Source organism: Leucoraja erinacea, chromosome 7, assembly GCF_028641065.1.
Source record: "Leucoraja erinacea ecotype New England chromosome 7, Leri_hhj_1, whole genome shotgun sequence".
Lineage (NCBI taxonomy): Eukaryota > Metazoa > Chordata > Chondrichthyes > Rajiformes > Rajidae > Leucoraja > Leucoraja erinaceus.
The window spans coordinates 42590434-42610715 of NC_073383.1; the positions used below are offsets into that span (position 1 = coordinate 42590434).

The 20282-nt window shown below is 43.7% G+C and overlaps 1 protein-coding gene across 1 annotated transcript in view; it reads right to left on the minus strand.

Annotated features, from left to right (window-relative positions):
* The window catches only part of LOC129699142 (uncharacterized), a 285806-nt gene that overhangs the window by 132496 nt on the left and 133028 nt on the right, over positions 1–20282 (minus strand). Inside the window, exons 19-22 of the mRNA XM_055638811.1 lie at positions 19538–19657; positions 11965–12096; positions 6116–6343; positions 5484–5606 (exon numbers count right to left, since the gene is read on the minus strand). Of these exons, the coding sequence (XP_055494786.1) occupies positions 5484–5606; positions 6116–6343; positions 11965–12096; positions 19538–19657 (603 nt within the window). The remainder of the gene's footprint in view (positions 1–5483; positions 5607–6115; positions 6344–11964; positions 12097–19537; positions 19658–20282) is intronic.

Here is a 20282-nt window from a genome sequence, read left to right on the forward strand (position 1 = left end):
TGATCCCCTTAGCCACAAGGGCCACATCTAACTCCCTCTTAAATATAGCCAATGAACTGGCCTCAATTACCCTCTGTGGCAGAGAGTTCCAGAGATTCACCACTCACTGTGTGAAAAAAAGTTATTCTCATCTCGGTTTTAAAGGATTTCCCCCTTATCCTTAAGCTGTGACCCCTTGTCCTGGACTTCCCTAACATCGGGAACAATCTTCCTGCATCTAGCCTGTCCAACCCCTTAAGAATTTTGTAAGTTTCTATAAGATCCCCTCTCAATCTTCTAAATTCTAGAGAGTATAAACCAAGTCTATCCAGTCTTTCTTCATAAGACAGTCCTGACATCCCAGGAATCAGTCTGGTGAACCGTCTCTGCACTCCCTCTATGGCAATAATGTCCTTCCTCAGATTTGGAGACCAAAACTGTACGCAATACTCCAGGTGTGGTCTCACCAAGACCCTGTACAACTGCAGTAGAACCTCCCTGCTCCTATACTCAAATCCTTTTGCAATGAAAGCTAACATACCATTCGCTTTCTTTACTGCCTGCTGCACCTGCATGCCTACCTTCAATGACTGGTGTACCATGACACCCAGGTCTCGCTGCATCTCCCCCTTTCCCAATCGGCCACCATTTAGATAATAGTCTGCTTTCCCGTTTTTGCCACCAAAATGGATAACCTCACATTTATCCACATTATACTGCATCTGCCAAACATTTGCCCACTCACCCAGCCTATCCAAGTCACCTTGCAGTCTCCTAGCATCCTCCTCACAGCTAACACTGCCCCCCAGCTTAGTGTCATCCGCAAACTTGGAGATATTGCCTTCAATTCCCTCATCCAGATCATTAATATATATTGTAAATAGCTGGGGTCCCAGCACTGAGCCTTGCGGTACCCCACTAGTCACTGCCTGCCATTGTGAAAAGGACCCGTTTACTCCTACTCTTTGCTTCCTGTTTGCCAGCCAGTTCTCTATCCACATCAATACTGAACCCCCAATGCCTTGTGCTTTAAGTTTGTATACTAATCTCTTATGTGGGACCTTGTCGATTTGTGCCTGGAAGGTCATGTTTGACTAATCTTCTTGAATTTTTTGAAGAGGTTACTAGGGAAATTGACAAGGGTAAAGCAGTGGATGATGTCTATATGGACTTTAGTAAGGCCTTTGACAAGGTTCCTCATGGAAGGTTGGTTAAGAAGGTTAAACTGTTGGGTATAAATGCCGGAATAGCAAGATGGATTCAACAGTGGCTGAATGGGAGAAGCCAGAGGGTAATGGTGGATGGCTGTTTGTCGGGTTGGAGGCAGGTGGCTAGTGGGGTGCCTCAGGGATCGGTGTTGGGTCCTTTGTTGTTTGTCATGTACATCAATGATCTGGATGAAGGGGTGGTAAATTGAATTAGTAAGTATGCAGATGATACCAAGATAGGGGGTGTTGTGGATAATGAAGAGGATTTCCAAAGTCTACAGAGTGATTTAGGCTATTTGGAAAAATGGGCTGAAAGATGGCAGATGGAGTTTAATGCTGATAAATGGGAGGTGCTACACCTTGGCAGGACAAATCAAAATAGGACGTACATGGTAAATGGTAGGGAATTGAAAAATACAGTTGAACAGAGGGATCTGGGTGTAACCGTGCATAGTTCCTTGAAGGTGGAATCTCATATAGATAGGGTGGTAAAGAAAGCTTTTGGTATGCTAGCCTTTATAAATCAGAGCATTGAGTATAGAAGCTGGGATGTAATGTTAAAATTGTACAAGGCATTGGTGAGACCAAATCTGGAGTATGGTGTACAATTTTGGTCGCCCAATTATAGGAAGGATGTCAACAAAATAGAGAGAGTACAGAGGAGATTTACTAGAATGTTGCCTGGGTTTCAACAACTAAGTTACAGAGATAGGTTGAATAAGTTAGGTCTTTATTCTCTAGAGCGCAGAAGGTTAAGGGGGTACTTGATAGAGGTCTTTAAAACAATGAGAGGGATAGACAGAGTTGATGTGGACAAGCTTTTCCCTTTGAGAATAGGGAAGATTCAAACAAGAGGACATGACTTCAGAATTAAGGGACAGAAGTTTAGGGGTAACATGAGGGGGAACTTCTTTACTCAGAGAGTGGTAGCGGTGTGGAATGAGCTTCCAGTGGAAGTGGTGGCAGCAGGTTCGTTGGTATAATTGAAAAATAAATTGGATAGGCATATGGATGAGAAGGGAATGGAGGGTTATGGTATGAGTGTAGGCAGGTGGGACTAAGGGAAAAAAGTTGTTCGGCACGAACTTGTAGGGCCGAGATGGCCTGTTTCCGTGCTGTAATTGTTATATGGTTATATGGTTATAATGCAATATATATGCTTTAAATTGGATAGGAGCATTTTTGAAAGGGGGGAGGCTGTGCGATCACTGATCACTTGCCTTGGGGGTACCCGGTGAGGGAGTGGAGCAACTGAGTGGGGAGAGGGTGTGGAAGAAGGGTAGGAACTTTTTGAAATTTGATGTATTAAAATCATGTTTTAGTGCACTGTAGAAGTATGATTTCAATGTTTTTTGTTTGAAGTATTTTTAAGAGGTAACTTTGTAAGGGGTAACTTTATCCATACAAAGGGTGATGGGTGTATGGAACAAGCTGCCAGAGGAGGTAGTTGAGGCAGGGACCATCCCAACATTTAAGAAAAAATTAGACTGATACATGGATACGACAAGTTTGGAGGTATGGACCAAAAGCAGGTAGTGTAGCTGGGACATGTTGGCGGGTGTTGGCAAGTTGTGCCGAAGGGCCTGTTTTCACACTGTATCACTCTATGACTACATTATACCTCCACCATGCATGAATGTTTCAAAATCAAGTGATCGAGTTTTATTGCCATATACTCAAGCATAGAAACATAGAAAATAGGTTTAGGCCATTCGGCCCTTCGAGTCAGCTCTGCCATTCAATATGATCATGGCTATTCATCTAAAATCAGTACCTCTTTCCTGTTTTTTCCCCATATCCCTTGATGTCGTTAGCCCCAAGAACTAAATGTAACTCTCTCTTGAAAACATCCAGTGAATTGGCCTGCTCTGCCTTCTGTGGCAGAGAATTCCAGATTCACAACTCTCTACGTGAAGAAGGTTTGTCCTCATCTCAGTCCTAACTGCCCCCCCTCCCTTTATTCTTAAACTGTGACCTATGGTTCTGAACGTCGGGAACATTTTTCCTGCAGTTACAGTAAGTGAAAATCTAGCAGGCAAGCAGGTTGCTTTCTCCAACCACCCCCATTTGAAGTCCACTACCTTCCACCGTTTCTACCCAGTGCTTGCTACTTACTTCCAGCAGCCACTGGTTGTCCTCCAGGATGCACCGAGCCGCAGCCTGATCCATGACGGTCACCTGGGCAAATTCGACACAGAGACTCTCTCTCTCTCCCCCCTCTCTTCCGCTCTCTCTCCTCTCAACCCCCCTCACTCTCACTCCCCCTCTCTTTCCCCACTCTCTCCCTCTCTGTCTCTCATCTCACACCCTCTCTCCCCCCTCTCTCTTCCCCCCTCTCTTCCCTCCTCTCTCCCTCCCACCTTACTCTTCCTCCTCTCTTGTCCCCTCTCTCCTCTCTCTCCCCCTCTCCCTCCCCCCTTTCCCCTAACTCTCTCTCCACTTCTCTTTCCCCTAACTCTCTCTCCCTCTCTCGCCCCCTTTCTTCTCTCTTTCCCCCCCTCTTCTCTCTCCTCTCTCTCTCCCCCTCGCTTCCCCAACCTCTTTCTCCCCCTCCCTCTCTCTCCACACACACTTTCCCCTCTCTCTGTCTCTCCTCTCACCTCTCTGTGTCTCCTCTCACCTCTCTGTGTCTCCTCTCACCTCTCACACTTCCCCCCTCTCTCTCTCCCTCTCTCCCCCATATCTTCCTCCTACCTCACTCTGGCTCCCTCTCCCCTCTCTTTCTCCTCTGTCTCTCTCTTTTTCTTTGCCCCCTATCTCTCTTTCCCCCATTTCTCTCTTTCCCTCTCCCCCCCTCTTCCCCCTCTCTCGTTTACCACCCCTCTCTCTCTTCCCCTCCTCTCTCCCACTCTCTCCTACCCTCTCCACCCCCTCCCACCTCACTCTCCCCCCCCCCCCCCCCCTCCCCTCTCCCCCCCCCCTCTTCTCTCTCTCCATTCACTCCCCCTCTGTCTCTCCCCTCTCTCTCCTCTCCCCCCCCTCTCTCTCTCCCCATTGTCTCCCTGTCTCCTTCCCCTCTCTCTCTCTCTCCACCTCCCTTTGAGAGTCTGTCCCTTCAGCACAGAGACTCTCGTGGCAGCGGCAGCGGCACAACGCTTCCGACGCCTCCGATGCCCGGGACACTCACACTGTCCGGAGTGCTCCATGGCCAGAGCTGCAGAGAGCGACATGCCGGCCCCGGCAAACACTCGTCCGTCCCGGCTCCCTGCATCTGTATCCGCCCGCTGCTCCCATCCCTCCCGCAGCCCCGGCTCTCCCACACCCGCGGACCATGCAGTTTATCCTAGTTTTGAAATTTTCGTTGATCACAAATTTTCCCACCACTGAGCGTGAGAAATTTCTGATGAGCGTGAGAGCGTGAGAGTTTGCTTGAGGGCGTGACTCTCACGCTCAAAGCATGAGAGTTGGCAGCCCTGTAAATGGCTACTACAAATATGACAAACTTAACCTGATCTGACTTGAATTGACTTGACAGTCGGTCTAAAGAAAGGACCTGACCCAAAACATCACCTATCCATGTTCTCAAAAAAATGCTCCCTGACCAAATTACTTTGTGTATTTTTTTGGAAACCAGCATCTGCATTTTTTAATTCTACACTTTACTGCTCCATTGTGAAACCCACACCAGACACACAAGGAAACGCAAATGCTGGAATCTTGAGTCAGACACAAACTGCTATAGTAACTTAGGACAGCCATGCCACCCTGTCATCTTGCTGCTACCATTGGAAAGAAGGCCCAAGTGCCGAGGAATGATTATCTCCAGGTTCGAGAGCGGCTTCAATCACCCTTCAACCACAATGTTCAACCACCCTGAGGAACTCAGACTGAGGAAGAGCCTCTGACCCAAAACATCACCTATCCATGCTTTTAAGAGATGCTGTCTGACCTATTGAGTTACTCTAGCGGTTTGTGTCTATTTTTGGTAAGCTGCAATTCCCTGTGTTCTACTCTTGACTTGAATGTTATATCCAAACCAGTCATAATATGTGTGTGTAAAGTGGGTCACTACCCTTCTTTGTCAGCCCTTCAACCTGTGTCTCCAATGACAGATTACTGTCTGTCTTTTTGACTGAGGCAGGAAGATTTACACAACCAGAGAAAATCAAACTTCACCAATAGGGAACAACTCCAAAATCAAGTCAGGATACAAAAAAACTCCCTTCTCTGGTGAATATCCAAAAACCTCAAAAAGTATTCAAATGTTAAAACACATTGAACCGCACCTTCTTTCTACCAGTTATTCTTCACAATGAACTTCATGATGTGCCCCAGTTAAAAAAAAATGACAATTACCTTTTGACTGCTGCTTTGTTTTAGTTTGGAGCCTCCGTTCAGTATAACTTGCTCTTCATCAGTTGATGGAATCTCAACTAATGTTGCATCTTTATCCATTTGATTGTGCCTAGATGACTGTGGCTGCATTGGATAATTGGTAGACATGATTATATTCAACAATCTAACACATATTCTTTACACTGCTCACAATCAAGGTAGACGATATTAGGTGTGAGCATCTGGGAAATTTGTGTTTCCCAGTTCGAGGAATTAATAATTTTGTAAAATGTTATAATAAACCTTTCCCCCCCGCCCCTTTAACTCCCCCTTTCTTCTATGACTCCACCTGAGTGTGCATCAATGTATTCTATTGTTCTGCCCTCTTTATCCCCTCTCCCTGTGCCCTTCCACTGGTTTCTCATTTCAATTCCCATTTTGTTCCCAAACCCTCAATGCAACTCAAAATGAATGGTGTATGCAATTTACACCCCACCCTTTACATGGGCTCCATAATATGACTTTTGGAAATGTAGGACTCTTACTATATCTCCCTGAATTACTTATTACAATTAGCAGCATTGCTTGATAATCCTGGCAGTAGATTGACAGATCCAGAATATAAAGTTTGTCACCGATGGAAATTTGCACACCTGCACCTGCTCGTTAACATCCTCTTGCAGCTGATTGCTTGTTTGACCATTGCCTTTTTCAGACATGGCCTCAGTTTCAGAAAGCTCACTGGTGTCCTGTTGCTCTGAGACTGGCCTGGTGATCTCTATACTTTCGCTCTGGCCTGCAGATCTGCCTTGATTGAAAAATAATTCCTCGATCGGCTTAATTTTTATAAATGCCACAGTGTGACGTCTTCCTGTAGTTATCTGGAAATTAAAACCAAAAGATTTTATCTACTATTGTACTATCTCCTAATCCAAACAATGCAAACCCAGGAAATGTGTTTCTTCATTGGAAATTACAAAAAATAGACATTTAATTGCATCAAAGTCAAAGTCAAATTTATTCATCACATGCACCAACGAAGGCACAGTGAAATGAATTTGCCAGGCAGCGATACACTTAAAAAAAGAAAACACAATACACATTAGAATTCAACGCAAACATCCACCACAGCATGGTGGAAGGTAACAAAGTTCAGTCAGTCCTCCTCCCCCATTCATCCGTGGTCGGGGCCATAAACCCTCTGTAGTCGCCACTACGGACGACCGGATGTACAGGCCCTCTCGTCGGGATGATCAAAACTCCGATGTCGGGACGGTCGAACATACTCCACGGCTTGGAGCACCGAAATCAGCCTCTTTCCTAGTGGAGATCGTGGCATCAGGATGTTATAGGCCGCAGGCCGGCGGTCGGAGCTCTTCTCCAGCAATGCCGGCAAGGGATCCCAGACTCTGAACGGTAATTCCACGCCACGCCCGTGACTAGAAGCTCCGCAGACCACAGCCCCACGGTGCCAAAGTCACCAATCCAGCGATCGGGGCACTCCTTTCTGGCGACCCCTGGCAACAGTTCGCTCCCGCTCTGCAATGGAAAAGTCCACACTGCGTCCACTGCTGAAGCTCTGGGCCCGACTCTGGGAAAGGCCGCTCCAATCCAAGCTGTTAGGCCTGCGAGGGAGGTGGAGAAACGACATGAAAAAAATCACCTCTCCATCGAGGAAGTGACTGAAATATAGCGTATCATCATCAGTTGCATCATCATACTCCTCAGATTGTAACCAATAAGCAACTCTGTACACTTTGTTTTTCCTCAACATTTCAATTTTGGCATTGTAAACTACAGGTTTTTGCTCTTCAAACCACTCATGACATGCCTTTCTGCCCGCTACTTTCCCATTAAGAATGTCCTGAAGATCATCACATTTGGAGTAGTCCAAATTCGAATAATCTCAACAGACAACAGGTGAAGGAGTTGGCCATGTGAATGCTGTCTAAATCTTTTGCTGGGCATTTGGATTGACAATTTTCCATTTCTTCTTCAGAGACATCTGTTTAAAATGTAAAGGAAAAAAAACACTCAAGAGCATTAACAGAAATAAGTTATTATTTGCAGTTTTAGAAAAATGGTAAAAATGATGAAGTTAAACACTAAAACAAATAGTAAATACCCAAAAATCAATTAAATTAATCTAAATTCAATTACTAGATCTAAACATCTATCCATTTCTTAAGAAAAAGATGATTTTTTAAAATAACCTAAGAATCCAAATAACAAACTAATCCCATTCACACAAGAATTCACAATATAACATGATTTTTAAATATCACTGTAATTAAATTATATGCCAGATGGAAGGAATTTAATGTTTAATTCAGATTCAGATTCAGATTCAATTTTAATTGTCATTGTCAGTGTACAGTACAGAGACAACAAAATGCATTTAGCATCTCCCTGGAAGAGCAACATAGCAAATGATTTGAATAAATAATAATAAGTGTCCGGGGGAGGGGTGGTGATTGGCAGTCACCGAGGTACGTTGTTGAGTAGAGTGACAGCCGCCGGGAAGAAGCTGTTCCCATAAATAAATAAATTCCCATAAATTAATCTAGAAACATCCACTCTCAATATTATCAAAATTATTATTTTTTGCACAATACATGTGCATAAAACTGTTGTGGATATTTAGTTTAAAAATAATGATTATAGAGAGAATAACACAAAATATAAACGATTTAGACGGCTTATGACATAATTGTCCAAAAAAAACGAGGATTTAAGTCATCTTGTGAGTGGGTGTTTCTGGAATTCGATTGATTGGAACGTTGCCGTTGCAGTGAATTTAAACCACATATCAGCAGGAAAGACACTGCCGATCCATATGGGGCCCAAATAACATTTTCGCAATGTAAAATTAGACTAAAGCCACCCCAAGAAGCAAGATTATATGTAAAGTAAATGACTTACCCTTTCTTTTGTCCTGTTTTTGCGATCCGTCACGTTGTAGGCGTTGAGGGCATTCCTAGTCTCTTTTTACTTTAATCCAACGATTAAATTGTCCAGCAATTTAAAAAATAAATAAACTGGGAACGGAAGTCCAATCGATTTTTCTTCAGCTAGCAGCCCGAGGAAATCCTTCTCCGACAAGTGATACAAACCTGCATTTTAATCCCCCCCCCCCCCCCCCCCCCCCCCCCCTCCTCAAAGAGTCTCGCACATAGCCAGTGGCAGATCTGGAGCACCACTAGTTTATGTAGTAAAATTAAAGAAAAGATTAAAACCCAGCAGATATTCTGCTGTACATTCTTGGGGTCTGTCAGTACTTCTTCAATTGCACTCATGGACCGTAATAACCTTCTCCAGTTTTCCATGCTGTCCCATCACTGGACCTAATTGGTTACCATTTATAGTATAAACTGCTCTCTATATGAAGCCTTCAGTTACAGGAACTGGATCCTTTGTGATTTTGTGCAGAGGCCCAATGTCTGGGACCTCAAATCACCCTGCATTTCTTCCTTTGGTACCCTGAGGTCCCCTAAAACCAGGGAGAGCACAGCGCAGTTGGTAGCTCCGCTGTCTCACAGGGTCAGAGAACCAGGTTCAATCCTGACCTCGGCCGCTGCTTGTCTGCACATTCTCCCTGACACTACGTGGCCTTCCTCTGGGTGCTCTGGTGTCCACCCTTATCCCAAACTCGTGCAGGTCGGTAGATTAATTGACTGAAAATTGCACTGAATTCTGGGTGAGTGGTGGAATCTGGGGTAGTTGAAGAAAATGCAGGGAGAATAATAAATGGGATTAAGGTAGAATTAGTGTAAATAGATGGCTGATGGTGCAAACCTGGTGGACTGAATTACCTGGTTTCCTGCTGTCATAACCCTAATGTTTTCATAGCAGGAGTGCAAAGTATCTCTATTTATCCCAGGGCCGAGCCTCAGTTTTAAATTGGGCACCACTTTATATTGCATAATCCATGCTGGTTAAGCAGTTCCTAATCTTACCTCAGCATCAAATACTATGGGCCACTTTTTGCATTACCGTGGATTATCACGTTTAATTGTGCTTTGCACAAATGTCTTGATTTTTGCAGTTTTGTCCCCATTACCTTGTATATTTTTGTGCGTTGTACGAGTCTATGCCTGCAAGCAAAACTTTTATTATCCCTCTCTGAAGGTTATGGAGTCACAGAGTCTTAATACGGAAACAGGCCCTTCGGCCAACTTGCCGACCCCACCCAACATGTCCCATCTAAACTTGTCCCACCTTCCTGCGTTTGGCCTACATCCTTCTAAACTTATCCTAGCCATGTACCTGTTTCTTAAATGTTGCGATATTACCTGGCTCAACTATCTCCACCGGCAGTTTGTTCCATACATACACCACGCCTTCTGTGAAAAAGTTAACCCTCAGGTTCCTATTAAATCTTTTCCCCTTCACCTTAAACTTTATGTCCTCAGGTTCTTGATTACCCTACTCTGGGAAAGAGACTCTGTGTCGACCTGATCTATTCCTCTCATGCACATGTGCCCATACCTCAAGTACTGCAGCGGTTCAAAAAGGCAGCTCGCCATTTTACAAGGGCAACTGTGTCTGAATTGGACAATGGGATTACACTCAGCAATCCAGCACATATTCTTCACTCAACTCTATGTTGCCTATCGATGTTCTCCAGAGGTGCTGCCTGTCTTCGACCTTCAAGCTCGAGGGCACTAGCCTGAAAAACCGCGTACACACACACACACCACGCACACAACGCAAAGACGGGGGCCAGGGAATGTGGGGGAGCATTTCACACCCGCAATGAACAGGAAGGTAAAAGACAGCTGGCATTGTGTATGTAAGTCCTTTAAAAGAGCGGGGAGAGAAGGGGAGAGATGGGGAGAGAAGGGGAGAGAAGGGGAGAGAAGGGGAGAGACGGGGAGAGACGGGGAGAGACGGGAAGAGATGGGAAGAGAAGAGGAGAGAAGGGGGGGGAGACGGAGTGGAGACACTTTTAAGAAGCCAGACAAATGCGGAAAATTTTTCCTCAAACAAACAAGCGAGTATGCAAGAACTTATCTCGAGCATGAAGGAGAGTTATGCCCCTGTCCCACTTAGGAAACCTGAACGGAATCCTCTGGTGACGGTGCGCCCCACCCAAGGTTTCCGTGAGGTTCCCGGAGGTTTTGGTCACTCTCCCTAATGGTCGAAAGTGGTTTCCGCATAGTCGAGGCTTCTGCTATGTTCTTGTGATTATTTCAACAAAATCAAAACCGGCCTCAACTAAAAATAGGTTGCCGTTTGAAGCCAGTGGAGTGGGGTTGCTATTTACTTACAGGCAGTCAAAGGCAATCTCCTTCGCTGACCGGCCATTTTGATTGGCTCATTGGAGTTTTCAGCAAAGATCCTATAGAATCTTTGGTTTTCCGCATCTAGAAGATCCGCCGGAAGGTAAAATGCTCGCTAAATTTATTAAACTTCTTAAAACTGTCTCCACTCCTTCTCCCCCCTCTTCTCTCCCCTTCTCTCTCCCCATCGCACCCATTCTCTTCCCCTTCTCTCTCCCCTTCTCTGTCCTTCTCTCCCCTTCTTTTCCCTTCTCTCCCTCTCTACCGCGCTCTCTAAAGGACTTACCGTGCTCTGTGGCAGCCGTTTACCTTCCTCTTCATCGTGCAGGCAGCGCTCATCCGCTGTCCCTGGCCCCCACCTTCGCGATGTGTTTGTGTGCGTGTGCGGTCGAATCAAAGACCCTGTAGGATCTTTGTTCAGTAGATGCAGCTCGGTCAAGGCTTTCCAGGCGAGTGATCAAAACCTCTGGCGACTCATGGAAACCTTGGGTGGGGCGCAAGGTCACCAGAAGTTTCCGTTCAGGTTTCCTAAGTGGGACAGGGGCATAACATTGACCTCCTGTGACCATGTGTCAAACATGTTGCGAATTTGTGGCGAGTGGAAATTAGGTCGACATAGTGGGACAGGCCCTTAACCCACTGAGTTAGCCAGCATTTTGTGTTTTTTAAATTCATAAACCAGCATCTGCAGTTCCTTATGTCGACATTAGTTATCTCCACTAACTCTGGTCTTCTCAATCAAGTTGGACCACATTAGCTGTGGGAATCAGAGAGATACACTTCACAAAATAGGAATCCAATTTTGAACATGGAATATCAAGGTCAACCCTTTTATTAGATTTAAGATCACTCGAAGGCTCCAACATTGAGATATCATGAGAATCCTGTGAAAGAAGCCAATGGTTTGATTGCATTGCGATGGCTGAACAAAAAACACCCAGAATATTTCACTATAACTAACATTGTACAAATGCTAAATATTGTGTGAAATTGGGAAGCTGAAATACAAAGGGAAAGCACAAAAAAAATACTCAACAGATCAGGCAGCAACTCTGGTGGGAGTAATAGAGTTAATATTTCACACCATGACCTCTCAACAAATCCAGAATGTCACTGATGGAAGCATAGCTGGAAAATCAAACTTATGATACAAATAACCTCACACACCTACACTGGCTCTTCAGCAATCAACACAACACCCATTTGAGCAGGATACTTACATAATCATCTATTTCAATAATGTCCAAATTTTCGAACGTCTCACTTAAGCTCTGGTGCATTACGACCTCATCGGCGATTACTGAAGTTTCACTACTGAGTGCAGAAGTGGCTTCATCCATCTGGAAATCTTTCTGGAATAAAGATCAAAAGATATGAACTTCAGCAATTATTTAACTGTGTTGTTTCATCTTCCATACTGAACAGCATAAATCAGGGCAATATAAGCAAGTTTTTGCATTGCAATCCATCAACTTTGAGATTGCCTGGTTGTTGTTGGCGAAGCAGTAAAGGTTGCAGCACTGTCAGTCCAAGAGCATCCAGCTGAAAGCAGCTAATGGCCGGTTTGAATTGAGATGGATGAAAAAAAACAACGCAGAAGAATCTACTCCAACTAACATTCCACAACTGCGAAATACTGTGGTTGAGGGAAACTTTTAAAAATATAAAGTGAAAGTGTAAAACATACTCAGCAGGTCAGGCAGCAGTTCTGGAGGGTGAAAGCATTTCACCAGCAGTGACTGCCTCGCCAACAGTCTGTCTGTCCTTTCTTCTCTTTTGTTATTTATAGTACGTGTCAAAACTATGGTTTAGTGTTCCTTGGCTTGTTTTATGTGGGAGGGGAGGAAACATTTTTTCCAATCTCTTACCTCGACGGAGATGCGATATTTTCCCGTATCGTATATCCGTCTCCACTGCGGCCTAACATCGTGGATTGGCGGGCTTTCTTGGAGACTGACCCGATGCTCCAAGCCGCGGTAGTCTACGGGACTTTACCATCGCAGAGCTTGCGATCCCTTTGCCGGGGATCGAAGTTCCAACTGCGGGGCCTGTGGACTTTAACATTGTGAAGCCCGCGGTCTCTGGAAAGAAGAGGCCAATTCGGGAGCTTCATGTTGTGGAGAGCATTTCAACTGCCCTGCGCGGGAGTTTTGATCACCCCGATGGGGGCTTCAACTGCCGGCTGCGGGGAGTTTGTTTGCCCCAATTGCGGATGGTTAAACTGCCCTGACCGCAGGAGACCAAAGAGGAAGTAGATTGAACTTTATTGCCTTCCATCACAGTGAGAAATGTGGAGTCCACTTTAGTGGATGTTTATGTTAACCTTTATGTGGTTGTGTGGCTTGTTGCTTTTCACTTAGTATGGCTGTATGGTAACTCAAATTTCACCGTACCTTAACTGGTACATGTGACAATAAACTGACCTTGAAACCTTGACTGAACTTGGAAAAGGGAAGAAGATTGTAAAATGCAACGTGTAAAATGCAATGAATTGTGCCATCACTGGACCTAACTTGTTCATGTCTATTTGATGGAATAGACTCTGTTCTCTACCCAATGCCTTGAAATATTGGGAAAAGATTCTCTGTGACTTTGTGCAGAGCTCCACCAACCGGGGCATGAGTTTTCCCAATATTTCTTCTTTTATTATCGTTAGACCCCCTAAAGTCAGGACAACAAAGTCACAAAGTTGGTATAGCCACTGTCTTATAGCACCAGAGTTCAATCCTGAACTTGGGTGCTGTCCGTATGGAGTTCGCACGTTCTCTGTGTGACCAAGTTCCTCTCAGTTCTCCAGCTTCCTCCTCCCACAACCCAAGGATGGGCAGGTTGATTGGTTAATGGGCCACTTCAAATTTGTCCCTAGTGTATAGGTAAGTGGTAAAATCTGGGGAGCTGAATGTGGGAAGAATAATAATTGGGATCAATGTAGATTAGTGTAAATGAGTGGCTGGTGGTGCAAAGCTGGTAGGTCAAAGGACCTGGTTTCATATTTTTTCTCTATGACACCAATTTACTTATAGCAGGTGTGTAGGGTACCTCTAACCACCTATAGGTAATTAAGATTACCCACCTCAACAATAGAACACTGACTATCTCTTGCTCTAACCATAGACTTATTTTCTAATTGTGTTTTAACCATATAACAACCATATAACAATTACAGCACGGAAACAGGCCATCTCGGCCCTACAAGTCCGTGCTGAACAACTTTTTTCCCTTAGTCCCACCTGCCTGCACTCATACCATAACCCTCCATTCCCTTCTCATCCATATGCCTATCCAACTTATTTTTTAAATGATACCAATGAACCTGCCGACACCACTTCCACTGGAAGCTCATTCCACACCGCTACCACTCTCTGAGTAAAGAAGTTCCCCCTCATGTTACCCCTAAACTTCTGTCCCTTAATTCTGAAGTCATGTCCTCTTGTTTGAATCTTCCCTATTCTCAAAGGGAAAAGCTTGTCCACATCAACTCTGTCTATCCCTCTCATCATTTTAAAGACCTCTATCAAGTCCCCCCTTAACGTTCTGCGCTCCAGAGGATAAAGACCTAAATTATTCAACCTATTTCTGTAACTTAGTTGTTGAAACCCAGGCAACATTCTAGTAAATCTCCTCTGTACTCTCTCTATTTTGTTGACATCCTTCCTATAATTGGCGACCAAAATTGTACACCATACTCCAGATTTGGTCTCACCAATGCCTTGTACAATTTTAACATTACATCCCAGCTTCTATACTCAATGCTCTGATTTATAAAGGCTAGCATACCAAAAGCACGAATTTTGCACGAATGGCTTGATTTGTTTGGCTTTTTATTTCTTTTCCCTGACCTATTAGCAATGTTACAACATTTTGAGATTTAAAAATCAAGTCTGTAATTTATCCCATCAGATAAAGCATAAAAAAGTTTAATTTGTCACCTAATTCACTTTCATATCTTCAGTATTAAAAAAGATATGGCCATTTTCATACTCGGAAATTAGCATCTCGTTCTCTATTGCTTTTCCATTGACTTAATACAAAAGCTGTGATTTAGGACAGTCAAATGGCCATAACTTTATTAAAAATTAAGAGGACTGAAATAAATTTTCAGTTATTATAGATTGAAGAATTCTGTAACAAATATGAAACAATCTTACTTAGATGACTTGAAATTAAAGCATATAATTAGTTAGTTACCTAATTGTAGCTAATTACAAAATTCAATTACTAGATCTAAACATCTATCAATTTCTTAAGAATAGATTAACATTTTTAAATAGCCTAAGTGTCCAAATAACACTCACACAAGAATTCACAATATAACATAATTTTAAAATCTCATTGTCATGGATTTATAGGCCAAATAGAAGGAATGTTTAATACCTGTAAATTAATGGCCATTTAAATCAACGCCTGTGGGTTTTTCTGGAACGCGACCATTTGGAACGTTGCGGTTTGCAGTGATTTAGACCCCCATATCTGCATGGAAAACACTGCCCATTGGTATGGGGACTAAATCACCATTTCGCAACATAAAATGTGAACTAAAGGTATCTTAAGGACCACTTTTATACATAAAAATAAACCGCTTTCTTTTACCTGTTACCTAGATGAAATCCGTCCCCGTTGTCGGCGTTGCCGGCTTTAGAAGCTGATTTTTAAATTAATCCAGCGCTGAACGAGTCAGACGATTAAAAAAAAAAAATAGACAGAACGCCCGTCGGAACGATTCTTCAACAAAATTTTGCACTCCAACCAAATATAATCCAGGACAAGGTAAGAAAAAAAACACGTTTTAACCCCGCCCACCCCCCCCCTCCCCCCCTCAAAGGCGCCAAAATCGCGCACACGGCTAGTGGCAGAATTGCTCTGGTTCCCCCCAGCGCCGCTGAAGGTAAGTATTGTAACATACCTTTGTCCTATTTGTAAATTTATGCATAATTTATGACTTTGTGCCATCTGAGTCCACGAGCCTGCGATGCAAGTGAGATTTTCCCTCTCAACCCCATTCACCTGCCTCTCCCCTTCCTTTGCCATGCTTACTAATCAAGAACCTATGTTCTATGCTCAATATCCTGAGTGATGAAAGCCAATGTACGGAAAGTCTTCTTGACCAACCTATCAACTTGTGATGTCACTTTCAGAGAACTATGTACTTGTACTCCTAGTTTCCTCTGCTCAGCAAGACTTCCCAGAGTCCTGCCATTCACTGTGAACACCCTGCTCTGGTTTAACTTATCAAAATGCATCACCTCGCACTTATCTGCATTAACCTCCATTAGCCACTCCTGAGCCCATTTGCCCAGCTAATCAAGATGGTGCTGTAATTTTTGCTAACCATCTTCACTGTCTATGAGACCACCTACTTTAGTGTCAAGTGCATAGTTACTAATCATGATTTATACATTTTCAGACAAACTACAATGCGTCCAGCACCAATACCTGAGACATACTAGTCACCTCCATCCAGTTCGAAAAACAACCTTCTATCATCACTCTTTGTGTCTTTCCTTGAAGCCAATTCTCGAGCCTAGCTCTCCCTGGATCCCATGCAACCTAACCTTCCAAAACAGCCTACCATGCAGAATCTTATCAAATTCCTTCCTGAATCCATACAGCCAATGTCTATGGCTTATCCCTTGTTAACCTTTTGGTTACTTCTTCAAAAATTAAGATTCGTAAGACACATTCCCCGCATACAAAACCGCGCTGATTATCCCTAATCAGCCCGATCTATCCAAGTCCATATATATCTTATTCCTCAGAATCCTTTCCAGTAACTTGCTTACCACAGATGTTTCACATATAATTCATATATCTCAGCTAGGACTCCTGCAATTTCTTCTCTAGTCGCCAGTGTCCTTGGATATATCTGATCAGTCCTAGGAGATGTATTTACTTTCATACATCTTAGAACTTCCAACACCTTTTTGAATGTATTACAAACATCAATCAGGGCTCAATATCATAAATACATTTCACTGAGTAGGAAAATATGACACTCATTCCAAGCTTACCCTTCAAAGCAAAAAAGTAGAATTATTTAATGTCATGCCCTATCAGTATTCATATTAGTCTTCATAACTATATGATCCATCCTGTGTGGAGATCCAGGCCCCAGTAATGCATTGTGAAAGTGAAGCCATGATAATTACATCCATTTCAGAAACACAACTTCCAGGATGTGTAAGGAATGTTAAGAATGAACAAATTTAATGAATTATTTCATTAGGTTTTGATATTTTTTAGATAGTCATGGAAACAGGCTTTTCGACCCACCAGGTCTACACCAACCAGCATTCACTAGTTCTATCTTACACACTACGGACAATTTACAGAAGCCAACTAACCCATAAACCTGCACATGTGGGGGAACCAGAGCACCCAGAGAAAAAACACATGGTTACAGAGAGAATGTACAAATTCCATACCGACAGCATCCGTATTCGGGATCGAACCCGGGTCTCTGGTGCTGTAAGGCAACAAACTTTATGGCTGTGCCAGTGTGCCAATTCTCGAGGAAGGTGTAATATTGTTAGATATTTGTATATTATTGTCACATGGGAGGCACAGTGGCGCAGCAGTAGAGTTGCAGCCTTCCAGTGCAAGAGACCCGGGTTCGATCCTGACTACGGGTTCTGACTGTACAGCACTGCACCCTGTGACCACATGGGATTTCTCAGGGTGCTCTGGTTTCCTCCCACATTGCAAAGACGGCAGGTTTGTTAGGTTAATTAGCTTCTGCAAATTGTCCCTTTTACGTAGGATACAAGTAGTGTATGAGGTGATTGTTGATTGGACTCGTTGGGCCGAAGGGCCTGTTTCCATGCTGGTATCTCTAAACTAAACTAAAATGAAATACAGTGAAAAACGTCATTTTGAGTGCTATCCAGGCCAAATCATACCATACACAAGTATATCAGGGAGTGCAAAAGAGAAATAGAGAGAGAGTCATACATCACGGAAACAGGTTCTTGGGGGGGGGGGGGGGGGGGGGGGGGGGGGGGGGGCAGAGAGGAAGGGGGGTAGAGTTTGAGGCATGGAGGGGCGCATCGTCAGAGGGGAGGGCTGGTTCCCGAATGCAATAATCCCTCGCTCCCTCGCTCCCCAGCTGCAAAATGCACCTGCCCCCTACCCTTTACAGGAGGGGAGGAGGGGCGAGAGGGGGGAAGAGAGGGGTGGGGGGAAGAGAGGAAGTGGGGGTAGTTTTAGGGGTTTGGGGTGGGAAGGCCACGTCATCAGAGGGGCGGGCTGGTTCCCGAACCTTGCTCCCAGCTTCAAGCTACAGGCTGCAGTCTGGGGGTTGATGTCACTCGCAGCGTGAGAAAGCAGGGTGTTTTTCAAAGGTCTTGCGAGCGGCATGGCCAGGCGACGCGACTTGCAACGCGTGAACACAACGTGCAGCCATTGTGATGTCATCGCGTCATCAGCCAAAGCCAGCGGTTTTCAATTTCTAGGTTATTTGAAAATGTTGAACATTTTGATTAATAACTCAAGAAATAATGCATTAATTTTTGAGATGAGGCTATTTCGGAATCTACGGGATAAAACTCTACAGGAATATGTAAAAAATTTACCGTTAGAGCGTTGTATATTTTGAGCAGATGTGATCACACACACACACACACGCACACACCCCACAACCAAGATCTGAGTTTTAAGTATGTCGGATATCAGTACACACGATGTACGAAAGAAAACCCTACAATCATGTCTTGAAGTACATTGTAACTTTAGAACATTTGGGTATTCAAAGTATTCTTATCCATAGTCTTCCTCAAAGTTGAACTCTTTCAAATGTATGCATGCACAGTAATCTGCAGTTCACTCTCTTGCAAACACTAGATGACAACTTGCTGAAAGTTCATAGTAATCATCAATCATACTGTCAGGATTTATTACGGTGTACAATAATCATGTGAGGTTATTTGTATTATTGTTTTGACAGTTAAAACCTCTTGCACTAACCTTCCTCTCTGCCATGATTCTAGTATGCTCCCTGCCTAGCTAGCCTGAAACAAAGCCCGTGATTGGTCAATTGGCGTCCGAACGTGCTTTGATTGAACAATTACTACTCGTTTTTTTACATATTTTAAAAATATGTGCAGGCATTTTTTTCTTGATGAGTTTCAGATATGATTTCTATAATATTTTTACACAATATGTTATGAATACAGGTAGATGTGGTACGTGGGTCATGAAATGAAACGAAAAAACACCTCGGTCCACCGTCTACATCACGGAATTTCAATTTCACCTCTGGATTCACCTTGGGCCACTATGAGTGGTAGTTTAACCATCACATCACCAACAAATATAATCTGAATGAGAGACTATGACAAAGGGTGAATTAGCCAACTCCAGTTCCTGTATCCACCCTCTGCTCAACTATTTCTTGTTTGTTTAGACGAATGGCCTCTCAACATGCCAATGTTAAATCTTGATGGCATTTCCAATGTTGCTCAATAATTCCATCAGTAGGTTAAAAGAACAAGAATAAATCAATCACTAACAGAGGAAATGCTCCTTGATCCAAGACAGGATATATATAAGCACAAGGTAGACACAAAATGCTGGAGTAACTCAGTGGGACAGGCAGCATCTCTGGAGAGAAGAAATGGGTGACTGAAGCAGGGTCTCGTCCCGAAACGTCGCCCATTCCGTTTCTCCAGAGATGCTGCCTGTCCCGCTGAATTACTCCAGCATTTTGTGTCTACCTTCGATATAAACCAGCATCTGCAGTTCTTTCCCACACATATAAATAAACACCTTGGTTTGCATGTGGTTAATGTCACTACATACCTGCCCTAATTGTTCATTTTCTTCCTGCTGGTTGCTTGATTCACCATTGACTTTATCAGGATTGGTCTCCTCTTGGGGGAGATAGGCATTTTTTTGATGATCTGAGGCTGGTGTGAAAATCTGCAATAAGAATGGAAAGATTTTCATTTTAGAGGCTGAATATAATCTTATATTGTGCTAGTCCATCTCCTACATTGAAGTTGGTAAATCGGGGCATATTTCTGCGCGGCAAATTGAAAATTAAACCAAATATTGGGCCTTATCATTGTTGACAGCCACAAATGATTCACCTTTTAAGGAGCCATGAACAAATCAACTTTTGATGAATAGTTTCACTGGATTCTCTAATAAAGGCGCAAGGAAGTTGTTTAATGAATAAGAGTTCCAGTGAGAGGGTCTGAAACATCGGGCCTCCATAGCGGCGACTGTGAAGGCCTCAATAGGCCCCGACCACGGGTGAACATGGAGGAAATGGACTGAACTTTGCTGCCTTCCCTCGCAGTGGGAAACATTGATCCCGCTGTGGGGGGGGGGGGGGGGGGATGTTCTTTTTATGTTTAATGTTAAATTCTATAATGTTGTGTTTATTTTATTTGTGTGCTGCAATGGCAACTCAAATTTCACTACACCAATTGGTGTATGTGACAATAAATGTCCTTTGTCCTTGTCCTTTGTTGATTAGTCTGTCTTTACTATATATATATCACCACACAGATTATTCACGCTGCACATTCCTTATGTAGTC